Genomic DNA, 26,044 nt, shown 5'->3' with positions numbered 1-26,044 from the left:
CGGCGAGGGGCCGGGACGGCGGGGCGCGTGCGGCACCGTCGTTGCCGACCCGGCGGTCGGTCAGGGGGGATTCGCCGGGATCTCGCTCCTTCGCCCACAGCGAGGGGCGCAGCCACGCTTCCCCGCAGCGGCTCCCGGCGCCCCGGGAACTACTATCATGGACAGGACCGCCGTGGCCAAGATGGGAGCGGTGGCGAGCGCCAGCGTGTGCGCGCTGGTGGGCGGGGTGGTGCTGGCGCAGTACATCTTCACCATGAAGAAGAAGACGGGTAAGAAGACCAAGATCATCGAGATGGTACGTGGTAAGAGGCCGAGAGCCCCTCGGCCCCCGCACGCACGCCCTTCTCCTTGCCCTTCCTCTGCTGCGGCCGGCGGCTTCCCGCGGCCGCTCCCGCGGAGCCAGGCGGGTATCCCGAGGGGATATCTGGAGAGGCAGACGGGGGACCTTGAGCTCAGTTTGGGATTTCTGTAAGCACAGGCGCTGGAGGCAGGAGCAGCTGTTCCTTCCCCCTCAGCGTGACCCACTTGCACGGAAAAGGTGCGTGAAGAAAGGGTCTGCGCCGCCCTGCCCTGCCCTGTCCGGCCCGTATACACCTGTAGGATACATACGTACCCCTGGGTCTTGGTGGTAATTTACAAGCCTGCTCGCAGTTAGTTTAAAAGGAAAATGGACACGCACACAGCACGTGTTCAACCATCTGTTGAAACTGGGAAGCACAGTCTGTTCACGGTTACTATAAAAGGAAGATGGAGCTCGCTCTCTCTAGCTGCCCTTGTTAAACTTGTTGTTTAGGAAATTATTTAAATATCTGCTTATGAATAACTGGGTCGTAAGAGATCTTAGTTTGGGCAACATGCTCATTATGTGGAAGTCCTTCAGATTTTGTGATTTGGACACTGCCGTACTGAAGAACTGAACTGAAGTCGTCAAGGCGCTTGATGTTAGCTAATGGGTATTTTGTGATCCCCTGCTGAATTTTACTGAAAGCTCTGATGAATTTTTATAATTACACGTGGAAACAGATTTTAGTAAGAGCTAGGATTCTGTATGTAAATTGCGAGCTGCCTAAGTGCTCTCTTGGCCGCACATTGCCACGCTTGCCAGTGGAATTCATGCAGGGCAGTTTGTGATAATGTGGGTCCAAAGAAGAATTCTACTTGGAGTTTTTGATAATTGTAGAGGCATCACTTACTGTTGAAAAAAATAGTGTTTCTAGTCATCAGTCATGTCATCTGACAATTTGGAGAGGAATGACTTGGTTTTTAGTTTCTCCAAGCACAGTTCCAACGGCTCATGGGAGAGCAGAAAGTTTGGATTGCCACTTTAACTAGCAAACAGCCTTAGTTCTAAAAATGCAGGTCTTCTTTCTTACGTAGTATTTTCAGTGGACACGTGTTTTCTGTCTGTGCAATTTCTTTGAAATAAGTGAAAAAGTTATGTAAACTTCATACCAAGGCGTTGAGTTTGTCAAAAATGTGTACATGCATTTTGTTTGAATATGCTGCATTCTTTTATCCACCAATGCAGATTTGATTCAATGTTTGTCATTTATGAGACACTGTATCAGTTTTATTTTATGACAAGGGGACTTTTCTTTGAGCTGTGGAGAAGATGCTTTTTCCAGTCTGTAACTTAGTGTAATTTATGATGGTGGTAAGAAACAATACTGCCTTATTGAAATGTATCTTCTTCCAATACCTGTGTCATATTAAAATTATGGGCTCATTCTTATATTTTCAGCAGATTTTTTTGGTTTAAATTTTCTTTGGGGAACATTGCACTGTAGTTTTATATCCACATTAGATTCAGAATTACCTTGATGTATAACTTTTATCAAAAGCAGTTGGGATCAGGCTTATTTACATCTTAGTTATGTGAATGAAACATTAGTTCATTATAATTAACTACAGCAATTTTTCTTTCTTAGTCAAAATAAAGTTAGATGAATATAAATACCCAAGTATAAGTAAAAAAATTATATAGCTTTAAGTGCTAAAAAGACAGGAACTTTTACAAATCAAAGAGAACATCTGTAAGAGAAGTTAATATCAAGGATTATGATGCCAAGAAGAAATGTTGTGAAGAAAAGTGGAAAGGATTCTCAAGCATTGTGGGAAAGGGTAACCCTCTTTCCTTGCTGAATAATGAAATCAGGTAATTCTTAAATATCTAGCTCACATTTCAGTAGATGAATTCCTTAAGCACACCAATTAGCCAGAGAGAGAAATTTAAGCTTAATGGAGACATCTTAAAATTGCTTCATTTTATTTGATAAAAAAGGCTTAAATTTATAATTAAAATGTTAATATTGTGTCTTCCTCCACAGTGTGTAGTTTGCAAACAGGGAGTTTCCTTTAGGCGCTCATGAATGTAGACAGAGTTACTTCAGCTCCACTTCTGAAGTAACAGGCATTAATAGTAATGGTCACAGAAGTTTCACTCTGTGTGGTAAGAAACAAACATCTCTCCAAGCCCTGTGCCATTCCTTAGCACAGCCACGTTGCCAATTTTGTGAAACTGTACAAGTGTTTACACAGTCAGGTGAAAGCAAAAGTTAGCTACAAGGTTGCTCACTGTAATTTAAAGGGGTGGTTACCATTAATTAGATTTTCAGAGTAACTTTCTAGAAAATGTTTCCAGGCTATTTTAGAAAGAGATGAAACCTTAGAGTAATGTTCAGTCTTTTGGATTTTTCAAGTCACAGACAAGTTTGCAATTAAGTTGTGTATTCCTATAAAGCAAATAGTTGTATTGCCAATAGACTTCAATTTTTGATTGAATACTTTTTGCTGAGCTTTTGATCAGCTCGGCAGAAAACTGGTGTTCACAAACTAGAGTGAAAAACATTGCCTAAATATTTCAGAAACATTCCCCTGTAAACAGTAGCCCAAATTAATTAAAATGTGCACTTAACATAAGAAAAAACTTCTTAGAAGAGTAACAGTATATTTTGTTGTCTGTTTCATAAATACAGTTGTTAAAATCTTGGGGTTTTTTTCAGCAGCTTGTTCCTCACTCTTTGGTTTTGGAGCTTTTATTTTTATTTTTTTTTTCTGTTAGACTAAGAAACGCAATAGAGCTTGTTGAAAACAGAATAGGAGAATACCTTAAACTGAGACTTCCTCTCTCAGGTTTGTTTTCCAGAAAACGGGGTATAGTTTGTGTAGTTACATTTGTCCATTTCTCCAATCTGCCCCTGAAGTGAGAGGTGTAATTACATGAAAAAGAGACTTTGTATCAAAGTTCAGCAACAACAAATTAAACTCAGTTTTAAAGCAGAGTGTCAGTTTACAGGAAACATTTCACCCACTCAGCTCTCTCTGGACAGTGCACAGTTTATTGTGTTCAAGGGAAGAAATGCATGGGTTTTTGCAGTAGTAGTCTTTACCTGGAGGGAAATAAGGAAATTAATAAGAAGCAAGGTAACTGCTATCTATCTACTTGCCTAAGAAATAAAGGAACATATTCTGTGAGTATATATTCTATTAGAGGAATAGGGAAGTGCGTTTTTTTTGATTGTTATTATTATTTTCTTTTACCTGGCAGTCTCTGGTGAGACTGTGTTCTTGTTTCATAGGGCACAAGAGCATTTGTGCTGGAGACGAAGATACAACTGGCAGCAATCACACACCACTTCTTTATTCTTGTCTTGTTGCTGGTAACTAGTTGTTATAGTAACTGTGACGTTGCTCTGGCAGGTTGACCTCCCAGCAGAGTAAAAAGCAGAGGAGTGTGTAATGTGTAGCATACATATTCAGGAGTCCAAGTGGTTGGTATTTGCAACTCTGTCATGTGCTTATGCCTATACAGAGCTGAAGAAGGGTTTGAGTCTGAGTAAACTGGAATCACTAAAAGGGGAATGGAAGGAAGATGGACTCCCTCTAATGAAGCCTTTTCAGGGCATTGTCACTGTCTGGATGCCCTCAAGAGCCATGCAGTGATATGATCCATTTGGGAATAATATTGTTTGAAAAGAATGGCACTGTGATGTGTGAACCTAAGTAGTGAGAAGTGAAAGAGCTCCTAATACCACTGCTACCTATTGACATGTGACTGAGAGCCCTTATGTTACTAGAGTATTAGAATAATTTTTAGATTATTGTTAACATTTTAAAACCAAGTTAAATTTGACGTGAGTACTGGAGATGCTATATAACTATTCCTATAAACCTTGGGTTTTGTTTAGACTGTATTCCTCAATAGAAAAATCAACTGGCAGTGGTAGACACCAGTTACTAAAACAAGGTTGTTTTGCCCTCATGCTGTTTGCAGAGATAATCACAATATATGCCACCTAGATAATGCATGATACCAGGCTGCCTAATGGCAGCCACTGTGCATCATATAAGTCACGTAACATGTGGCTTGTAAAGCAAGTTTTCACAGGGCAGGAAAAACCCTAAGGACAATGCATGTTGATATAACTTAGATACCAGTAACAGGTTTCATTCTCACTGTAAAATAATTCAGTTAGAAAATTAGGAAATTTGTATCCCAGGAGAATGAAAATTGATTTAATTCCATTGTTTTCTCCTCTCATTGTCAAAATTATGTACATATTCATATTTTACTTCATTTAATATAGTAAACTGATCTTACAATGCAGCTATCTGTTTCAGAAGTAGGTCTTCATTTTCTGAAATTGCTCCTGCCTGTGTTGGGCTTTTTTTTTTAATTCAGTAATTTGAAACCTACATTCTTACAAGGAATGGGTATGGGAAGATTAAATCTATGATTCTGCATTAGTTTCTTTAGAACTCATTTATACAAGTTATAACAGTTATCAAAAACATACTGATTATCTGTATCTGAAAACTGAGTTCCAAGTAGTCAGTGTAGATGTCAGGATACAGTATAGATTGTGGGTTTAGGCTCAGAAAAGCTTTTTTGCTGCTTTCTTTTATCTTTTGTATAAAGTCTTTCTCCAAGACAGAAAAGCAATCTTTCAGTTACTCATTCTGCTCTGAAATATATTTACCTTTTAATAAATGCTTGCTATGTGTTAAGTCATATTTTAAGTGATTTTTCTCCTGTTTGTGATAACTCATTTTTACCAGTTGACCTACAGCATCTGTTCTGTTAAACTCTTTTACAGCTTAAATACTGCAAGTCTTAAACATGTTTACCTTTAACTGTCAAATATAAGCAGTAATAAGGTTTTTCTAGTTTTTAGCCTGAATCCACATATTATTGCAAACCTGTTCATATTATGAATTAAAGTTGCATAGCATTCCAGTCATACATTCAGTCTTGAGTTAACAAGAACTACCAGCTTTTATAGAAAGTATCTAAACTGATCAATATAAGAGACCCAGGGTATGGATCCATGCATTTATAAGTAGGCAAATACTAGTGGTGAATTCAATAGCAATGTACCTGTAAATGTGAAAACATTGTAATTTGTATAAGTCTGGACTGGAAACTTGCTAAATGCCTGAACTTTTGAAGTCCTCTCTTTAAAAGAAACCAGCCAAACAAACAAAAAATCGCACAAAAAAAAAAACCCACCACAGCTTCCTTTTACGTTTTATTTTCACTGGCATGAATTACATCATACATGCAACATTTCTGTGTTGGCTAGTTCAAGTAATGATCCACCACTCTTCCCTCCATGTGTGCATACACGAATGTATTTTGTGCAAGTGAAATACAGTGTACGCTTCACGTCCTGCAAAGAGTTATTACTGGAGAGAGCTTAAGGAAAAATCCTAGAAGAGAAGCAGACTTAGCTTTTGTTGCCGTGTTTCGGTGCGTTTGTCAGAGAGTAATTAATTGGTTTTCACGGCGGCAGGTCGGGCTGGTCGAGCTGCAGCACACGGCTCGGAGCAGCAGGTGGCGCTGGCAGGGGCCGTGTGTGGGGCGGCGGCCGCTGCTGTGGAAAGGAGCCTGTCCCTGCAGGGAATCCTGGCCCTCAGCGGGGCCTTTTCCCGGCCACTGCCCGCTGCGGTCCGGCGCGTTCAGCCGGGCTGCTCCCGCTGCACCGGGAGGAGCCTGTCCCTGCAGGGAATCCTGGCCCTCAGCGGGGCCTTTTCCCGGCCACTGCCCGCTGCGGTCCGGCGCGTTCAGCCGGGCTGCTCCCGCTGCGCCGCCGAAATCAGGCTAAGCACAGCTGAGAGGCAGGAACACCTCACAGCTATTCTCCCTGCCTTCCTTTCCTAACCACTGCGCAGGGTTAGAAGGCCAGATAAAACTGGGCAAGAGAGACGTTTATATTGTCATGGAGGGTGTGTGTGAAGTCTAACTGGCCTTCTTGCAGTCACACCACTGTGCAGTAGTTGATCTGCAGAGACTTCTTCCCGGGGCACAGTCTTCATACAGCTCTTATCTTGACCAGTTGCTGGATGTCAGTCTCTTTCTCCCATCCAAAAGTCATCAATCACCAGGGGTCAGCTGCTGTAAAACATCAGAGAACTTATGACTGCAGTAAGCAACATTTTAGTTCAATGGCTATCATGCAGCAGCTTGACAGGCAATGTGCCATTAGATTGGAATCTGAGGCTGTTTGTTAGTCAACTTTTTAATAGGTTATTTATGGGGAGCTTCTGCTGGTTCAAGAAAAAAAAAATCAGTGTCCATTAAAAGTCCATAGAATTTTTTAAATTGGCCTAATCAAGAGTGCTTTGTATAAATGCCAAAAAAAAAAAAAGGCATTTTTCAGTACAAGTGGACATATGTTTAAGATTGCAGCATAAAGGTCAAAGAAGACACCATGTTTAAATACTAAAAGTAACTATAATATTTTCATTCACTAATACCTTAAAGTAGTAGAGAATTGCACTGACTTACCTCAGAAGATAATTACAAAAATAATTTTAAACAACATTTCTCTAAATTATAGCAGTAATACCTATTGCTGGAAGGAAATGTGGCTCCTACTTTCATAAATCTCAATATTTTTAAAAATAATTTTTTATTTTATTTTATTTTGAAAGGGCTGGGGTAAAGCCCAGACTTTGATAATTAAGTGTCTGTATACAGACTTTCAGACTTCCTGAGCTGGATTTGCCACCAAGAAAATTCCTGTTCAAATGTGCTTGTTCTTACTTGTTTCCCACTCATTAACTGTCATTTCCTTTGTGCATTCCTTTATAAAGATTTGTTTGTCTGCTCTGCAGATTGGATCACTGAAATAATCCTAGTTTATTTGTGGTTTAGATGTTAAAATGACAGAATGAATACCACTGAAATGTTCCATTAATCTTGTTCCCTTAAAGCTTTCCCTCTTTGTCAGAAACTTACTAGTTATCAGACCAAAAATGTGATTTTTTTCACTCAGCAGCTATTATGGCAACACTTACTATTATCAGCTGCATGTGCCTTTGCAGTGAGTATCACTGATGGGTAAGCCTCAGTTTGGTCTGCATGTTGCCATGGAAAAATCATACATGAAACTGAAGGGTAGGCGTTAGCACAAAGCAGGAGCACTCTCGGTACTTCAGCAGTAGTAGAGTGCAAGGAATAGTAGAGGCAGTATTGGTTTTGAACACTTCCAGAAGGCAAGTGCACAGAGAAACAAGAAATATGGCATCCAGCATCTTTGAAGGGATCTAGCATTGAGAAACACTCATAACACACGGAGATGTGGAGTCAAAACAATCCTTCATGCCTCAAGTCATGATGCTGCTGCCTGTTACCTGTATAAGGAGTGTTTGGTAGTTGTATTTCATCTTTTGATTTAATGGATTTTTTTTTCACTAATTTTAAAAAAGAGTTTGTAATCAAAGAGAACATACCAGTTAAAAACTTCATTAGTCTCAATGTGTAATTTAATTGAAATATTATATTAGCACTTAATTCTTCCATGTAGTGTCTGGTAATGTATTGTAGATTAAACTTTGTCCTGCTGACTTTGCTTTCAAACTGAGTCCCACAACTCCACTATTCAAGGGTCAGAGTTTATTTGATCTAGATATAGGATTCTTAGGCTTAGTGAAAAAAAATCTAAGCTGATTTTTTTTTTTCTTAGAAACAGATAAGAGAAAAAGAGAATCAGCAGCAACTGCTTCAGTCCAAGCCTTGGCCTTAATGCAAATTCCATTCTAGATAGTGTTACATGGGAAGCTTCTAGGGAAATAGGCATTTGTTTAAGTTCTTTCAATGCATGTCCATGTAGATATATACAGGATATGTAATTATAAAAGGTATACATGTGAATGTACAGTTTGGGGGGAAAATAGTATGGCTCATCAAAATTACCTTATTATGCAAGGTGAGGTTTTGCATACCTGATAGCTAATTAAGAATCAATGATTTGTAAATGTATCACAGTATATTTACATACTGCCAGTAATTAGAATTCTACATTGTTTGCCTAGCTATTTTGAAAAGGATTGTTTGTACCAGCAGCCTCACCTGTAAGCATTCTGTAAGAAAGCATTAGATTCTGTATAATGTAGGGAAATTGATCTTTCAGACAGGCAGACTCCAACATATAGCAGTATTAAAGGAAAATGAGAGTACCACTCAAATATAAAAATTCTTATTTTTCAAAAATTATTATCTGTGTTCTCAGAAGAACTGGCAAGAAAAAGGAAGGATGGAGTTAAAACTCGGGCCTTTTCCAGTTCTAGTTTATTCCATGTAAGGTAGAGAAAGCAGAACTGGTTTTGGTATTTAAGCTCCAAGTTCATAATGGATTTATAAAGATTTTATCCTAAAAGCTCTGGTAAGAATAGTGAAAGGTATGTATGAAGGCCAAGAAAAAATCCTCCATATTCTTCTGCCAAGCAATGAATGGTGTTACAACCTTGAATTCTTCTTTCAATCCTGGTGCTTTAGAAGCTATTTTTAAAAATTAAGTGTAATGTGATTAATTGTATTGATCTGAACTTGCTTACATTTAGAATATTTTTATATTCTTTTTTTTCACAAGGGCAAGAGAGAAGCAATGATGATTAAAAAACCCATCAGTTTAAATTTGGCTAGGGAATTGTGGTATTTCCAAGATTATCATTAGAAATGTCTGAAGATCTCTTCATCATTTTGAGATACTTACTGATAACTAAATAATACATACCTTTTCTTTTAGCCTGCCAGTTATAGAGGTTAAATCTCTGCACAATAAGGGAATGGCAGCTAGGCACAAAGATTAGGTGATTCCCCTAATATACAATCAGAGAAAAAAATGCCTATCCTGAGCTGCATTCATTCACCCCAGAACTGTTCTGTATGTTTTGTACCTCCTTTATTCTCTCAGACTAAATTCTTGCCCAAACTCGTAATTGACAGGATCACAGGAAATACTGGAAATGTAGACCCTAGTTATTATTAGTTCTTCATTTTCTTGTAAGAGCCAAAATATCTGTTGATCCATCACCAACAGAAATCTCTTCTTTTAGAATGATTTTGTAAGTGCAAGAAGAAGCTGCATAAGGGACAATGATGCTGCAATATCTTTTATTCTATCATCAGAGAAATGTATTAAACAGAAGAAGAAATGCTTAAGGACTTGTTTTAATGTGTGTGTTGACATTAAGCTTTGTGTTCAGTACAGCCATAAATGATCAACTATTAGATGATCACCAGTTTTCCCATCAATTGTAAAGAAACCTGGATCTCTGATCAGATCAAGAAAATCTCTATTAAAAGATATAGAGACTTTAATATCACAAGTATGTCTTGTGATACCATTCAGGTTAAGAGCCTCACCTACTTAGCATGTGCCATCTCTGGATTTATCACAATTTGTTCAATTCAGTCTTTAATATGTTCTTAGCACTTTTTCATAACATGTGCTGTTCAAGCTCTTTCTTTTTAGAATTGCTTAACTCCTCACAAGTGATCTCTGCGACAGACACACACTTTCATATACAAATCATAGCTCCTTGCATAATACCAACTGTAAATATGGCTGCCATGGGTTTTTACACCAAACCTGTACTGCAAAGATAAGTGGTATCCAAAGTTCCTGCAAGCAACCTTCTAAACCTTTATGTACCCCAGCTTCATCAAACTGACCATTGATCTTACTTTCCTTGTAATTGTCACAGATATAAAAAGCTATTCCTGGAGCCATTATGCTGCTCATTAACTCAATTCACTAGGGCATGAATAATAATCATGTTTGAGTACAGTAGGATTGTGTTGGTTCCTTTCTTCTGCTTGGTCTTGGTACTTGAGGTACCTTTCCCTGTGTCATGAGGTTATATCAAGTAGGCTGTTTTGGAAAATATGTACTAAGTAAACTTAGTACAAAAGCAAAATTAGGCAACAAATACAGATCTTTAATGTTTAAAATTGATCCCTACAATAAAGCAAGGTATTGCCCAAGTAAAGTCAAGCAACATACTAAATATATAGGGATATATTCAAAAATTGTTCAGTTGTGGTAGGGTCACTAAACAGGAATAAAAGCTAGTAAGTTCATGAGAAGACAGTAGCTAATGTTTACACCAAAGATTCAATCACCTTACACAGAATTCAGTAACTTCTAAATATTGCAGGAAATATTCTAAAAAGGTATGATCTCTTTCTTGATCTTTAAAAGTTTATGTCAGTTTAGTTGAAGTATTCCATTTATTAGTTAAAGAAAAAGCTCAGCTTACTTGCTTAGGCAATATACCTGTGCTAATTCCTTCCACAAATGGATGCAACCTAGGTCACGGGTGTGGAAGGACTGGTAGAACCAGCTTTTCTTTGCTTTAGACTAAAACTTGCAGTGCTTCATATTCAAGAGCATCCTCTACAAACCAAGTTCACCTAACACACGAGCATATAAAGTTGAACCTTTTCCCAGTCTTATATAAATTATAAATCATCTAGTGTTTTCAGTGTTGTTCTTTTTTTCCTCTCTCTCTTTTTCTGCATAGAATATTCTGTAGTCAAGATATGGCCCTCAGCCAAAGAGAAAATGTTAAAATAGAATCTATCTGTTGAAATAACTACACCTCTTCAGTTTGTGGTTCTTGAAATATATTGAAATGTCTTTCCATATTTCAAGAGTAGAAATGTCATGCTGGAGTTTATTTCTCTCTCTGTGAAAAAATCAGTGTTCATTTTAACTCCTCTTTTACCAGACATTAAACACTGTAAACAAAATGCTCAACAGGCTCAAATCAGCAGTAATAGAATGTGGTTAGTAGGAGCTGTGGTAATTAAAGTGTTGTACACAAAGATTTCTTGGAGTTGCAAAGACAGTCTGGTTTTGTAGCTGAGAAATTTCATGTATGGCATTTTCATTAGAGTGAAAGTACACTGTTGATAAAGATAGTGTAGATGTTTTTCTAAGAATTAGGTGTTGGCTGTAATAATGTTTACAGAAATTTTGCTCACGCCATTTTCTAGGGCTTTCACTGAGGCTGTAATAGTTTAGAATGCTTTCTAAATAGTCTGGTATACCAAAAACAGTCTGTAAGAGTTGGACTTAATTTCTGTAACTATTTTTTTTTTATTAATAAAATAATTTTTTTAAAACCATCTTGTTTTTGTTTCCCCAGCTTTCTGAAAGGGAAACTAGCTTTCTTTAGATTCTTGACAGCTCAAAGGCAGGTTCTTTGCAAACTGAATGTATCAAGTGATGTCTTACCTGAACTACATGAATCATCTAGCAATAGTATTTTACATCATTGTTTGTAACATTTTTTAACATTGGAAATCTAGCAGGGACATAAAATCCTTTTTTTTTGTGCAAATAATTCATATTTATTCAATACACTGCGCTATACATATGTTCCCCAAATATGATTATAAAAATATTAATGAAAAGCATGCTGCCTATATTAAAATACTATTAAGAGTAAAATTCTCTGAATGTTACCTGTTACAACAGTGTACAAATGCTATAACAAGTAGTTTAGTGCTAGCTATGAATCCTGGCAATACCAATGCCAGGTAAATTCAATTTACTGTATACAGTCATAGCAGGGATTATGTTATATTTTGAACATATCTTTCAAACTCTTTCACTGCTTCAGGATACAGCAGAATTTAACATGTACATTTCAGGGGATCTTGGTCAATTCTAAGAGGATAAGTGTTGAGTAAAGTTGCATATTTTGTATTAGCTCAAGTATTCAGTTATTTCATTGGCTCAAAACAGTGAACACCTCTGAAAACAAAATGAAAGTGCGCATGTAGGTCAGATACACTGAGGAATCCTGATAGACTACATAGTAGCCTACAGTTGGAATGCAGACACAAAACTGTATCCTTCAGAAAGTCTGTTGTTTTGTTTGGTTTTTTTAGTGTAGAAAGCACACCAGATATTTTCATAACTAATTAATTTCTAGAGCCCTGGTATTGTTGGGGTTTTTTATAGCATTACGGGTTTTGTACATGCTACACTTGTAACCTGCCCTTGCTTCAGCTCTGACAATTACACTGGTCACATTAGTGGCCATGTATGATTTGGCCTGATGTTGGTGGTTAGTCCTGGCATCCTGAAACAGGGATCATAAACCTGAGGTTGAACATGAGTTATGGTAGTAGTAGAGAAGCTTGCACTGCTGCCATAGCAATAGTCAGCTTTGCGTGACACTAGCATTTACACAACTCCAAAATGTAAAATACAATTAGACAATAGGTCTTTCATCCCCTCACTCTAAAAAACATTTCTTTTTAATCCATCTTCTGTCACCTAGTTATGGTCTTTGATCAGGCAGCATGCCTAATGACAAACTTCTAAAACTATGTGGAGTTGCCTTGGCTCTCAAAAATCCTGACACACAAGGCTCCTTGATTTCCTGTTTCAGTATCACACAGATAATTACAGCCAAAACAAAGATTCATTAATTCATTTGCTCCTTCTACATGAATAAATGTGTGCTGCCTAGTAAACATTTTTGAAACCATGTCAACGAAGCTCTAAGAAATTTGTGGCACTGTGCAACAGGAAATCCTAAAATACTTGGAAAGATTTTGTAAAAGGACTAAAAAATAACAAAATAGTAAACTTCTGTTTTGAACAACAGCTGCCTTCCTCTGTTAGAGCCGCCCAAATTTGCCTGCTGCATCCATGAAAGCTGTTCATTCAGTGAAGGTCAAAGGTTTTGTTGTTGGTGCACCAGCTGATGATCTGTAAGCCCGTCGGGCTGTACTGCTGAGCATAACAAACTGCTGTGCAGTGCTGACGTGCGTCACAGGACCCTGGGGTTTTGCACGGGGATTAGTCAGGCTGTATTTGGAAACGCCCTCAACTGCACCCTGGGCTGCTATATTAGTGTGTCTCAAGCAAGAGGAATTTTCTTTTGCTTCTGCAGCTGCTCCTGCAAAACCCTCTGGTAAGTGTGCACAGCTTCTGTCAGCAGTATTGACTGTCTTCTTGCCTGTGTTTTTAAGCCAAGGTTATGAGCAGAGGGCTTACTTACAGTTGTTAATTGTGACTGTGAAAAAACCTAAAAAACTGTATTTTTAAATTAAAAATGTGATAGCACAGAATGAGCAACAGCATCAAAGGAATAAATATACTTAGTGGTTTTCATTGAATAGCTTAAATGTTCCTCTACTTCTAACTATGTATCAGACTGTTCTGGAGTCTTGGTATTTTCACAGTGATGTCGCTATGTACCATGCATGTTGGCTTTTATTTTATGCAGCAGGAATAGAAAGACCACATAATATAGCAGACCAATTCTTAAAAGGATTTGGTTGGTTTTTGTTGGCAGCCTGCATGCAAGCCCTGCATCTCTGGACTCTGCTTGCCACCTATGCTGTTGCAGTAGGACAAAATCAAGGACAGAAGAATCAGGAGTGCCCTAAGCTCAACGCACAGGTACTCTCCTTTAAAAACACAAGAGAAAATGCTGTTGTCATGTTTTCTGTGAAAGCGCTCTCTCCAGATTTTTATAAGGGTTTTTTTTTCCAAATTCAGTATCAGAATCCAGCATATTAAGTATAAAAATATGTAAATAAAGAAACACCGTAAACCAGGAAAAATTATTTTTAATGTGCATCCTATGCCATGTCTTAAAATAGCTTAAGCAGTGAACCCATTTTCAGTTATTTCATATAACCTGTGCTGGGTATCTAGTTTTACAGCATGTTATCAAGTAACTGTGAAGATACTTAGTGTTCTGTTGTTTCATTCCCATAATAACTACTTTTTAACTAAGTAGTCCTAAGGCTATTTCTTGGCAGAACTACTAAAATAGTAATTTGGTAATTACTAGTTACTAAGGATTTCTTACCATATTTGAGTTTGCATCATCTGAATATAACATGTATTATGGTTTTGGGAATTATAAATTAGTGAGTCTCTGTCCTGAGCTCAGATTATGCTAGAAGAGTGCACGATAACTAGTGAAGTTCTCCTGACTACCTGCACATAATGGAGTGATTGATGTGATTACACTCATGTCCAGTAGCTTTTGATGTTCCTGTCTAAAATATAAGCCTACTAACAGCTGGAGCAGCTAAGAGGGACCTCTGTTGCATTCATGGGCCAGAATTCAAATTGTCTGAATTATAGGCAGTCTTGCTTCATACATGAGCATAAGCGTTTGGAGGAAAAGATTCTCACAGTGTCATTATGTAGATTTTGTTATAGTTCCCCGGTTTCTTGCAATTCAAATGTTGCAAGCAGCAGAAATTACATAGAGAAGCTTGCATGCTTTCAGAAGTTTTTTAAGCTTTGTTTTCCAGAGCAAGTCATGTTCTGTATTAATAGAGAGAAAAAAAATTATTGGAAAATAACATGTAAATTAAGGAATGTACACTATTTCTTTGTATTTTTACCAAACTGTTTCTTTCTTCCACCAAGATCACCAAAAACAGTTTTCTGTAGCTTCTGGGTATCAAATTTCACAGCTGTCACTGCTGCCATGCTCTGCCTTTTTTGGTACATGTTCATAAGTGAATGTATGTGATAGCTAGTCTAAGACCTTGAAACTGGGCATCTGCAATTCCCAAAATGTCATTTCGTCTTGGTTTATACTCTTGTATCTGGAAGCTGTCAGCATAGATTAGAATCAAATTTACAAATAATTTTCCCCTAACCAATTTATCACTTTGATTTCTGCTTGCCTTGCTCAGAAATAACATGGATAGCTCTCTCTCCCTGCCAGCCCACCCTTGTGTGTTCTCTATATCAACAGATGACAGGTTTGAAACCTAGTCTAGTCTAAGGCAAGTTTACCAACAAAGTAGGAAAATAGAAATTGTGTTATACTTGAAATTCACATCCCATCAATAGCATTACAGCTAGATCTTTATTTCGATCTTATTTGTTACCCTGTCCTTTTCATGACATTATGGTAATCTGAAATTTTGTGGAATATTTTTAATACATTTACAAGTGTGAGAGCAGTTCTTACTGTGATTCAGAATTACTGACATCTAACAAAGTACTCTATCAATCATTGAAATTTATAGAGAAGTTCTCTTAAAAATTTTCCCACTTATAATCCAGGGTGTTTTCTTAGCAACAATTTGGTTTTTGGGAGGCTTCCATACTAGATGAGTCTTTATAAAATAAGAAAACTTGATATTTGCCAAGTAGTGTAGGCTTACAGGGTATCAGTATAAAAATACTCTGCACCATTTTTTTATGTCCTTCGTCAGAGCATTACTTAGCAGACTTATGATGACAACCTCCTACAGATTGAGTTAGTACTTGTAATATTTTAGGCTCTGTGTCTAGAGTCGGTTGTGAAATGAGCCATATCTCTATGTAGTTAAGATAGCAAGTAATTCATCAACTCGTCCTTCCCTACTTAAAATTACTGACAGTGAACACAAAAGGTCACTCAGTTGTCCTTTATATGGACTTTTTATTAGATTTTTTTTAATTTTTGTGTGAATCATCAGGACTTGTTTTACTGGGTAGGGGGAGGAAAGCAACTGCTGTACCTCCAACACTCAGTAGATTGAAAAATTCGGTATAATCCTAGCTTCAGAACATGACATTACTCCTTGTGGACACAATCAGTTTTTAATTTCCTGGAATACCTAATTGGAAATGTCTATGATGGCAGCTGTAAATTCACTTAGATCACTGAAATGAATGACAGGTCTTATCACCAACTCCTGTTTTATAATCAAACTGACACAGCATGCACTTAGATACACACTGCCTCACATACTAAGAAGACAACTTATGTACTAAGCAGCACCTGGATACATAAAAGCAGTTCTTTTGCACTTCTGATATCCAGTTGTATATAAGAAACTTCATTTCAAAACTAGAATTGAATATGGCAAATACTTCTCTTTACTTAACCCAGCTACACAGATGCATGTCTCATGTACTAAATAGATTTGTAATTTTCAGAACTATCCTTGTGGTAAATGACCCATTCTGTGGTTTGTAGGACTGGGGGATTTCCAAACCTGCGTGAATCCATTACTGTTCATTCCTCAAGGTATGACCACAACATTCTTAGCTACAAAATCATTTCCTACATCCTTATTCCAGTTACCTGCTATCACAAACAAGCAGATAATTGTTTTCTTTTTCATAAATCCAACTAAGCTCAACCTTTAAAATAATCTTTTTCAGTTTTGTTCTTCCTTCTCTCAGAGGCTCCTAAATATGTCAGAGACCAGAAACTAAAGTGTATTTGTGGCCAGTGTATATGCCAACCACTAATTACCTTTGGGAGTTGCCATACATATGTTTTAAGACACACGAGCCTCTGAGCTATTCATTAGCATATAGATGCTCTTGGTAAGAAAGCAAAACTCTTCTCACACTTTTATAACATGACAGAATAAATAGGGGCACTTAAGTGATTTAACATTATGTATTTTCAGATGTCACAATGAATTTTGAATTGCTTTTCCTGTGCTTATGTAGTTTTAGCTCTGTATGTAGAAGCTCCTGGTTCTGAAAAGCTTTCTTGACTTGGTTAAGTGCTGTGGAGATTTTTGGTTGGCTGCTTCTCTATCTGTGCTCATCCCAGTCAACTGGTGCATCAGAATTTTGGGAGGTTTATGTGTGCACACTGAATTGACTGCTAGAATTTTCTTAAACAGTAAATAGAAACACTAATTTTATCAAATTGACTGAACTTTTCACCCTTAACTCTTTCATCTGTCTTATCAGCTCTTTCTAACTAGAATCTGCTTTTTTCTTTCAACTGGGAAGAATGGCAAATATGCAACAACAAAACAACAGCTAAACTGGGCAGGAGTGTAAAACATTGGAGGAAACAGTTTGCCAGAAAATTGGTGGCTGCAGTTTCAGTTTCATTTACCCAGTCCTTAGACAGTTTCATTTACTTCTACTATAATAATGATAAAGAATAAATAAAAGAATTGCAGTTGCAAATATTAATACCAGGAACTAGTGATAGAAAAAGTGGCTATTTTGTCTAACCCTATTTGTCTGAGGCTTTATCAGATGTCACACCTGTAATGTAGACTTGTTTTTTCCTCTAAGAGTGTCTGTGAGAATGAAAATGTCTGGGTTATACTTGCTGTAGAAGACTTTCTCCCACCCCTAAATTAAAATACTCTTCAACCAATTTGTGTGCAAAAATGAAGAGTGTGTTAGAAATAAATTAGTCTTATAAACTGATCTTGAGTATGAGTTTACAACATCAAAGCAGGAAGTTTTCATCATACTAAAATCTTAAGCAATTTCTTGTTTGACATGATCTACTAAAGTGTTTACCAAGATTTTTCCTCAGGTTGTTTCAGAAACTTATGAAAGGGCTCAGTCTGAACTGAAACAGTACCAAACAATCCAATTTTCCTTATCCAGTCCCTTCCTCTGATCTCTCCATCAACCCCAACATCTGTTTAAGTTAATTATATTAGGAAATCTGTTGCTTAGTATCTAAGTAAACCAAATAATGCTTAACTACTTCTTTAAAAAGCATGCATTTAGATTTCACTGTTTGATTTTTGCATTCCAAATCTAAAAATACATATATAATTTGCTGAAAGTTAAAGGAATTACATTAGTCAATTTACAGTACAAAAATTACCAAGCCAAAGTGCTTTGTGCTTCATTATAAAGAATATTGTCTATGCAGAAAAAAGTAGAAAGCTTACTTTTGTTTACCAGCACCATATAACATACAAAAGAAAAACCATAAAGCACCTTTAAAGAGTTACAGATTATTAATATTTTGTTTTGTGAGGCTAGATGTGTTGCTAATTGTGAATAAAGAAATGCTTTGTAAAGGTATATCTCTAAAGATTAGTGAACCCTTTAATGGATATTTTTCAGGACTTCTATTTCTTGTCAACTCTCATTAGCTTTCTCAATGACTCCCAGCCTGGGAAGTAGCTGAGAGCTGGAAGTCAATCCTGATGTATTTTTTGTGGCTTTGCTGTGCTAAAAGAAGTAGTAGCCAGGCACTGCAACAACACAAAGAACTCAGGGGATATTGCCTTAGGAGATACCACTTTTACAGAAAATGTCTTTGCCAAAAGATCAGAAAGGAAAACCTTAATTCTTCCAATCAAAGTGAAATTAATAGAGTTTGTTTCTTTATGAGATTTATAAAGCAAAGAAGTAGTGAGTACCCTGTTCAGGACAGAATTTTTGACAAGGTACTGTGGTATAGGTAAAACTTTTTTGAATGGGCAGAAAAACTTGGAAATTTATCAGAGACTCATGATTAGGGTTCTAGAAGGATTTCTGTTTTCGGTTTTCAGCAGTGTTTTTGAGGACATCAGCCAGAAAGTAGCAGTAAGCACAGGGTGGATTTAGAATTATTTGTTTTACCTAAAGAAAGAAGCACTGACATGGAAGAAAAGATACAACCCAGAATGATTAAATATAAAATTTAACATTTTGTACAAATACCCATTTCTTTCTAGGAGTCATTTTGGAGAATATTTGGTCATTTCCAAGTGAATTTGAGTCATTCTCACCATATTACTGCTAGGACAGGGCATGTGTTTTAATGTACATGCAAAGATGCTACCTGAAGACAAGGCCAAAGTGGCCCTTCAGCCAAGGCCTTGTCAGAGCAGAGCAGAAAGGTTTTACCCACAGTCATGGATGCTGTGTTGGAAAACAATGTGGTTCAACTGGGTGGGCCAAGACAACATCAAGAATTATCAGAGATTTAGAAAATTGTGTTCTGCAAAAGAAGATCGAAGAACACTGGGGTTTCACTTTCAGGCAGAAGGGAAAAATTTATGAAGTGAGCATCTGAGAAAAAGAACAGTTTTCTCCAAGTTGAATGACTTGAAATTACAGTAAGGAAGATTAGACATTAAGCAAACTTTTCCAAACACACAGGTAGTTGAGGAATGTGAAGAATATGTAAGAGTGGGGGTTTTGAACAAAGAGTTAGATGAGCCTGTGCTCATCTGATAAGGATGTAGCTGCAATGTTTTGCTCCCACCTGAGAACAGAGTGGACTAGAGCTGATATTTCAAGGTATGTTCGGATCCTTCTTGTGTCTGGCACACAAGTGTCTTTGCCCTTACAAAAACATATGTTTGCATACCTTAAAATGGCACCTGTTTCTTATGTGATAACCAAATTGCAATTTGACTGCAAGTTGGCTGTTACTAATGAAGAAAAGACTTACTGGCATCAAGAGCTGGAAGAAACAGTTCTGCATGACTTACTGACAATTGGTGATACCAGAACTCTGGGTCCAGAAACTTCCTGAAATAGAATCTTCCCCCCACCACCACGTTTTATTTTAATTAGCTCATTGCAGCACTGATTACATGCTAGCTATAAGAAAAGGAAGGTGGAAGGATCAGAATGTTAAAAATCTAATTCCTAACACTTTAGCATCTCTGAAGTTTTATAAACAGAAAATAAAGTTTACTACTCATAAATGCCTGTTTAGACAGATTGCAGATTCTTTTCTTAAGAATGGGTCCATACATGATTATAAAGGAAATAAATACCTGCTACATTGGGAAATTCCTGTAAATAAATAGTTCTTCTACCGTTATGCAAGTTTAAAGATAAACTCTTATAGTAAACAAAGGCTTTGGGAATTGTTTGGGAAAGAATGGGGGTTTGTGGGTTTTAGGGAGTTTTTTCTTGTTTTATACCAAATTCCTCATTTATCAAAACATTCAAGAAATATACTTCATCCAAAAGGAATGTATAGAGTGATATCATGTTATTTCAAAAGTGTGCAGTGAAATAGGTAATGGTAGCAATTGATGGACTGGCTAGGGAGGAGGGATTGCTGCACAGCCTTGTTGTATTGAAATACCCAGTTGACACTAATTCAGCATTCTCAAGGAAACAATAGATGTCTTCTTTATCTCTGATACTTTAATGGCATATTATTTGCAAAGAGAGTTAGTTTTAAGATTTACCATCTCCTAATGACATATCTGAATCACAAGATGATCCTATATGTCCTGTTCCTACATATCTCTCTTTTTTCCTACAACTATAATGACCTTTTCTGAGTGTCAACTTATTGAATAAAGTGATATTAGGCATTGAAATGAAAACAGGTGTTGTAAGCAAACAGAACAGTATGCAGTCATTGATTAATGCATCCAGAGTATTTTCTGCTTCTTCTTACTCTTGTCTTTCTGACCTGACCATGTCTTGATGTCACATGAAACTGTTTGTAGATGCAGAGCTTCCAGTCTGATGGACAGCAGCTGTTGCCTTGGAGGTTTTCCTCTGCAAGTGTATTTATGTCTTTGTTCTTACTCTTCATAGATGCCAGAATTTCAGAAGAAGACTGTCCATATTAAGGATCCAGCAAGAGTAGAGGAGATTATTTGTGGCCTCATCAAAGGTGGAGCTGCCAAACTTCAGGTAAAGGTCCAAAGAGTTTGGAATAAAAGCAAGTGTGGGATTGTTACTCTATGCCAAAAAATTTAAGCATAACTGTATATATGTAATAGAATTCAACCTTCAAGAAATCTCCAAAATTTAGACATGTTAACTCTTTTAATAGTCCTTGTTGATTCAAGTGTAATTCAGCCAGACACTAGTTAAGTAAATGACATAAGCATAGAAGCTTAGTAATTTCAGAAACTATTCTCAGCAAAGAAATGAGAAAAACAGTTTTGTTAGAAAATCCATGACTCTTCTGGGATATGCTAGCTTCCATGACAATGGCTCAATAGAATAGGGAGGCTTCTGTGACACACATGCTACTCAGCTGCAGCTATTGTTGATCGTTCAGAATTTCTAGCCATTCTTTATTTTGTTCCTCCATGTTGTAAGACAGTTTTGCTTTTTCTTTCCTTAAATAGATTATTACAGATTTTGATATGACATTAAGTAGATTTTCCTACAATGGAAAAAGATGTCCAACTTGTCATAGTGAGTACTTTTATTTTTTTTAAAACAGATTGATTTGTTTGCTCCTTTTAGTTTTTCCTATATTTTAATTTTCTATTAAATTTATTTCCAAATGAGATTTTATATTGACTTGTTACCTAATCTGTACAACCTACTGACAAAGTATTCTAGTGACTGTGTTTTTATGTGTGTATATATATATATATAATAATCAAAATCTGTGTGAATTAAATCAAATAAGTTGCCATTCACAATTAAAACATTAAGTTTTGAACACTCAGATGTTAGGGGCTAAATATGGCATGGTTGACTTTTATTTTTCAAGAACCCATCATAGTCCTGACATCTGCAAGAACCAGATTGTAAACTCCTTAGAATTCTTGGCAGTTTTATCCTTATGCTGTAGTCTTTTGGAATAAACAAGGAGAAGTGGGAACTCTAAAACATACAGAATGCCTCAGGATGATTTTCAAAACAGTTAAATCTCAAGAAATAGATACAAAAGCTTGTAACTGACCTTGTAAATCAGAGATTAAGGGAAGGGCACCTTTATAATTTTGAAGAACAATGTACTTTTTGCTGGTTGCCGGTAAGAAAGGTTCTGAGGAAACATATTGGTATGTCACCAGACATTGTCATCTTTGCCATTTACAGTGTTGTAGAGCAAAGTAAAAGAAATGTAGCATCTTGTTTAACTGTCTTTTTTTTCACCCCTTTCCCAGACATCATTGATAACTCTAAGATCATCACAGATGAATGTCGGAAAAAGGTAAACAAAAAACCTACAAGCATTTGGTTTGTTGTACAGACATTTGTCATTATTCCCTGACAAGAGAGTTCTTTTGATTGCTTAGACCAAACCCCAATGTATTTTATGAAATACATTAAACATCTGATGGGTTTTTTTCCCCCTTCAGTTACTTCAGCTGAAAGAAACTTACTATGCCATTGAAATTGATCCAGCTCTCACCATTGAAGAGAAATACCCATATATGGTAGAATGGTAAGAGACACCTCCTATTTTCAGATTGTATTAATATTAGATTTAGTAAGTCTTTAAAAGCAAATTAATGGCAGTATTTAGCTTTTAGCTATTACATTAACTGAATTAATCTCTTTAAGTTTTGTACAACTGGTTTTGTTTTGCTCTTAACCTGAATAAGCAAGAATTAACCATACAGGATGCGTTTTTCATAATGAAATTTAATGAAAGGCGATCCTTAGTAAGCATTGCAGTGTGATGTAAGCAACATTCAACCCATTTTCTGTTTATGTTCTAGGTACCATAAATCCCACGCACTACTCATTGAACAAGGCTTACAGAAGGACAAGTTTGCAGAAATTGTAAGGGAATCTGATGTTATGCTGAAGTAAGTTCCTTTTTATTTGAATTATATCAATCTGTTTCAGAGCATTTTCTGTAGATTCTTCCTGAGTGTTGGGGGAAGAACAAAAAAAAAAGAAAAGGGAAATTAAAAAACACATTTTCCTGAGAAAGGGACACCTTAACCTTGGACCACATTGAGCTCTCCATGCTCCCACTTAATTGTTCTGTTGTATCTATCTAAATGCAGACAATAATCTCAGTGTATAAAGCAGAAATCTGAAAGTTTTTTTAGTCCCTTCTCTACAAATTTGATTTCTGTAGACTTTCATCCTCTTTAAATGGCACTGGTGATCCTTTTTTTTTAAGAGCAATGTGAAGTGTAACTTCATTCCTTTGAGAAGCACTTGAGGAACATGTTTCATATGTTGTATTAAATATTGTTCTTCTATGGCTGAAGGCAAGTTTAAAAGACAGCAAAATCCTTGTCCAAAATGTGCTGTGATTTCCATCTATGAAAGCCCTGTAAAACTAAATTTTGGAATACTGAAACAGGATGTTAGAATTTAAATTGTGAAAGTATTTGTTTGTAACACTGACTGAATCCTTATTTTTTGTACAAAAGACAAGGACCCAGTCTCTGCCTGTTTGAAAGCTTAAGTCCATGTTGATTGAATCTTCATCCGCAAGCTAAAATTCTTTCCAGAACTTTCACAATACTTTTTTTAAAATGTAAAATTCTACCAATTTATGTCTGTATGGAGAAAGCATATAGAGATAATATTATCTTGTTCTTGGAATGCTATACATAGAGTACTGCATACTAAAAATCTTTCAGCAAACAAAACAATAAATGTTTTGAAGATTTAAAGACAAAATTTGTTTTACAGTAATGACCCTAAAGAAAGTCACATATTTAAGCAAGGAAGATTGAAAAGAGATGTACAGCCTGATAGTAGCTAGAGTAAGCTCTGATTGCTTGTTCTGGAGTACTTAGGGAGGGAAATGTGATTAGATATTTTGGGGTCAGAAATTATACAGACAAATACTAAACAGCTTGATGCAAAAGTTTCTTGCAAGCATGCCTTGTGTTAGGTTGATGGTTCTTGCTAACCTGAAAAAGTGAATTAAAAGAAATGCAGTAAAGTGCTCAGGAAATATCAATTATTTTCCAAAGATGATGTGATTGTCTCCTAAAAAATGGAACTTTTCTTGGCTTATTTTATTTGAGATTTGATTCATTTTTTCATTCTGTGTTGCAGAGAAGGGTATGAGAACTTCTTTGATAAGCTCAGTGAACATAATATTCCTGTGTTCATATTTTCTGCTGGGATTGGTGACATTCTTGAGGAAGTAATCCACCAGGCTGGGGTCTACCATTCTAATGTCAAAGTGGTTTCCAATTTCATGGACTTTGATGAAAACGTACGTATGAAATAACACATTCTTCTCAAACATGTTTGATAAGTACCACACTGTGTGTAGTATTTAATATCTATTTATACACACTACAAGATACATATATAGAGAGATATATATAGATATATATACAGATATATATAGAGATAGATCTATACAGTCCTCCAAGCAGGGAGAATCATTGTCTGCCTGCTCTTAACTGTGCTGTCACAGCCATGACATTACTCTAAACTAATTTATCTTGTTCATCATGACAGATTTTGCAGTTCAGTCTTGGCTCACCAGTAACATCACCTCTTTCATTCTAGATGCTGTCCTGCCTGAATGGTACCAGACATAACTTCAGTGTTGCTTTTTTCAATAGGGAATATTAAAAGGATTTAAAGGAGAATTGATTCATGTTTACAACAAACATGATGGTGCCTTGAAGAACACAGAGTACTTCAAACAGCTAAAAGACAACAGCAATATCATACTGCTGGGTGATTCTCAAGGAGACTTGAGTATGGCAGATGGAGTAGCAAATGTTGAGCACATTCTTAAGATTGGCTATCTCAATGATAAAGTAAGTAGCTTTACATAACCTTGTAAGCTTTGAATGAAGCACTGGTTCACATATAATGTGGTTCACATATCAAACCAAGTGTTTAAGCTATTTGGGTTGACATTTCAAACATTTTTTCATGGATTTTTTTCCAACCCTAATAAGCTCAGAGCCACAAGTATATATTGCCTTGGTTTTTGTACAGAGCTACTTCTAAATAGGTGTTTCCTAGAGAAGTAAAATTCAGAGGCTATAAAAATTAATTCTGTTACATTCCTGTGGCTTCTCCTCCTTTCAGTACTAAATTGATAATTGAGAAGAATTATAATCTCACAAATAACAAATCCAGGCAGTCCCTCCTCTTTTCTTTTTACTTTTTGGGGTTTTTAAGTAACACTCAACTGATTATTTGCTAATTTATAATGAATATCCATTTGGACTGATGAGAGAGAAAACTTTAGTTTTATTTCTCCCTGCCCTCCCCAGGAGTAGTTCTTCTTTCAGTATCTCTATGTGTGAGATCCTGGAATAAACATGATTATTATATCCTGGAATGCACTTTAGGTCAGGGCACTCCTACTCTGTCCTCCTGTGGAATTCACTTGTAGGAGTAATACATTATTTACATGGCTTATTCTGAGAATTTGGTGGAAAGATTGGGCAATATTTTAATGACAAAAACTCTTTCAATAATTAATTCTATAACTAAGGGGGTCTTTCTCTTTATTCCTTCTTGCAATTAGGTAGATGAGCTTTTGGAAAAATACATGGACTCTTATGATATTGTCTTGGTGAAAGATGAATCCCTGGAAGTTGCCAACTCCATTCTACAGAAAATCCTGTAAATTGCAGTCTCAAGTCACTCCATTCCTTCCAGGAGGCAACTGGACAGAAGAGCACACATGTGCTACCTTAGATGTGTTTATTATTCATTTACGGAACTGTTTGATTTAATTTAAAACTTTTATCTTCATTTTGGTATTATGAAATATATATTGTATCAATTATCAACAACAAGCTCCTCTTACTGCTCTTACACTGTTCTTTATTGTCTCACACTCCTGTTATAACAAGATCTAAATTGGATTTATAGATGTGATAAACTGCTGCTGATGGGATACTGTGGTTCACTGTCCTTTTTAATCAGGCATTTCAGAGCAGCATTTAGAAAACGTGGCTATTTTGTAAAATTGAAGGTGTAAATGCTCTGTAAGGAGAGTGTGCATTTGTTGCCTTTGCAAAGACATTTTGGTCTCAGCTGTACTTTGAAGGATCTTACTCATATGCTACATAATTTCACACAGAAGTTTGTCATACATATATTTTTCATCAGTAAAAATGCTTTTATTCACCCAATTCAGGCAAAGTGTTTCTTCTTCATATTTTGCATCATCATCGCACAACATTCTCTATTCTTACTGTTTCTTTATCCTCTGTGAAATGGGAAGAATGTTTTAAGTTAGTGTGTCTGAGATAAATTTTCTCATCTTTGTAACAACAGATGGTTTCACAAGCTGATAGTCCACAGCCTGCCTGCAATGAGCAGGGGCATCCTGAGCTAGACCAGGCTGCTCAGAGCCCTATCCAACCTGACCCTGGGTGTTTCCAGGGATGGGGCATCTACCA

General features: G+C 36.6%; 1 protein-coding gene across 6 annotated transcripts; it reads left to right on the top strand.

Annotated features, from left to right (window-relative positions):
* The first annotated feature begins 17 nt into the window (after positions 1–17).
* Positions 18–25,774, top strand: NT5C3A (5'-nucleotidase, cytosolic IIIA). 6 transcript variants are annotated; one of them, XM_059473548.1, is made up of 10 exons: positions 19–269; positions 13,603–13,709; positions 20,541–20,639; positions 21,083–21,152; positions 21,854–21,900; positions 22,049–22,134; positions 22,412–22,501; positions 23,718–23,880; positions 24,239–24,439; positions 25,162–25,774. In XM_059473548.1, the coding sequence occupies exons 1-10, from the start codon at positions 158–160 to the stop codon at positions 25,261–25,263; spliced, it is 1,077 nt and encodes a 358-aa protein (XP_059329531.1). In that variant the 5' UTR covers positions 19–157; the 3' UTR covers positions 25,264–25,774. The 6 variants fall into 6 exon arrangements, with proteins under 6 accessions (XP_059329541.1, XP_059329531.1, XP_059329549.1 ...); XM_059473566.1 differs by having other exon boundaries at positions 59–295; XM_059473575.1 differs by lacking the exon at positions 19–269 and adding an exon at positions 13,086–13,218.
* Positions 25,775–26,044: the final 270 nt, after the last annotated feature.

This window comes from Ammospiza nelsoni, chromosome 1 (genome assembly GCF_027579445.1).
Source record: "Ammospiza nelsoni isolate bAmmNel1 chromosome 1, bAmmNel1.pri, whole genome shotgun sequence".
Lineage (NCBI taxonomy): Eukaryota > Metazoa > Chordata > Aves > Passeriformes > Passerellidae > Ammospiza > Ammospiza nelsoni.
Note: the sequence above shows the minus strand (reverse complement) of the source record. Positions and strands in the feature narration are given on the sequence as shown.

Coding starts and splice junctions, on each gene's coding strand:
- NT5C3A (XM_059473548.1), top strand. CDS start 158: ATGGACAGGACCGCCGTGGCCAAGATGGGAGCGGTGGCGAGCGCCAGC. Junction 21,153..21,853: donor AAGATGTCCAACTTGTCATA/GTGAGTACTTTT, acceptor CCCCTTTCCCAG/ACATCATTGATAACTCTAAG. Junction 24,440..25,161: donor TTGGCTATCTCAATGATAAA/GTAAGTAGCTTT, acceptor TCTTGCAATTAG/GTAGATGAGCTTTTGGAAAA.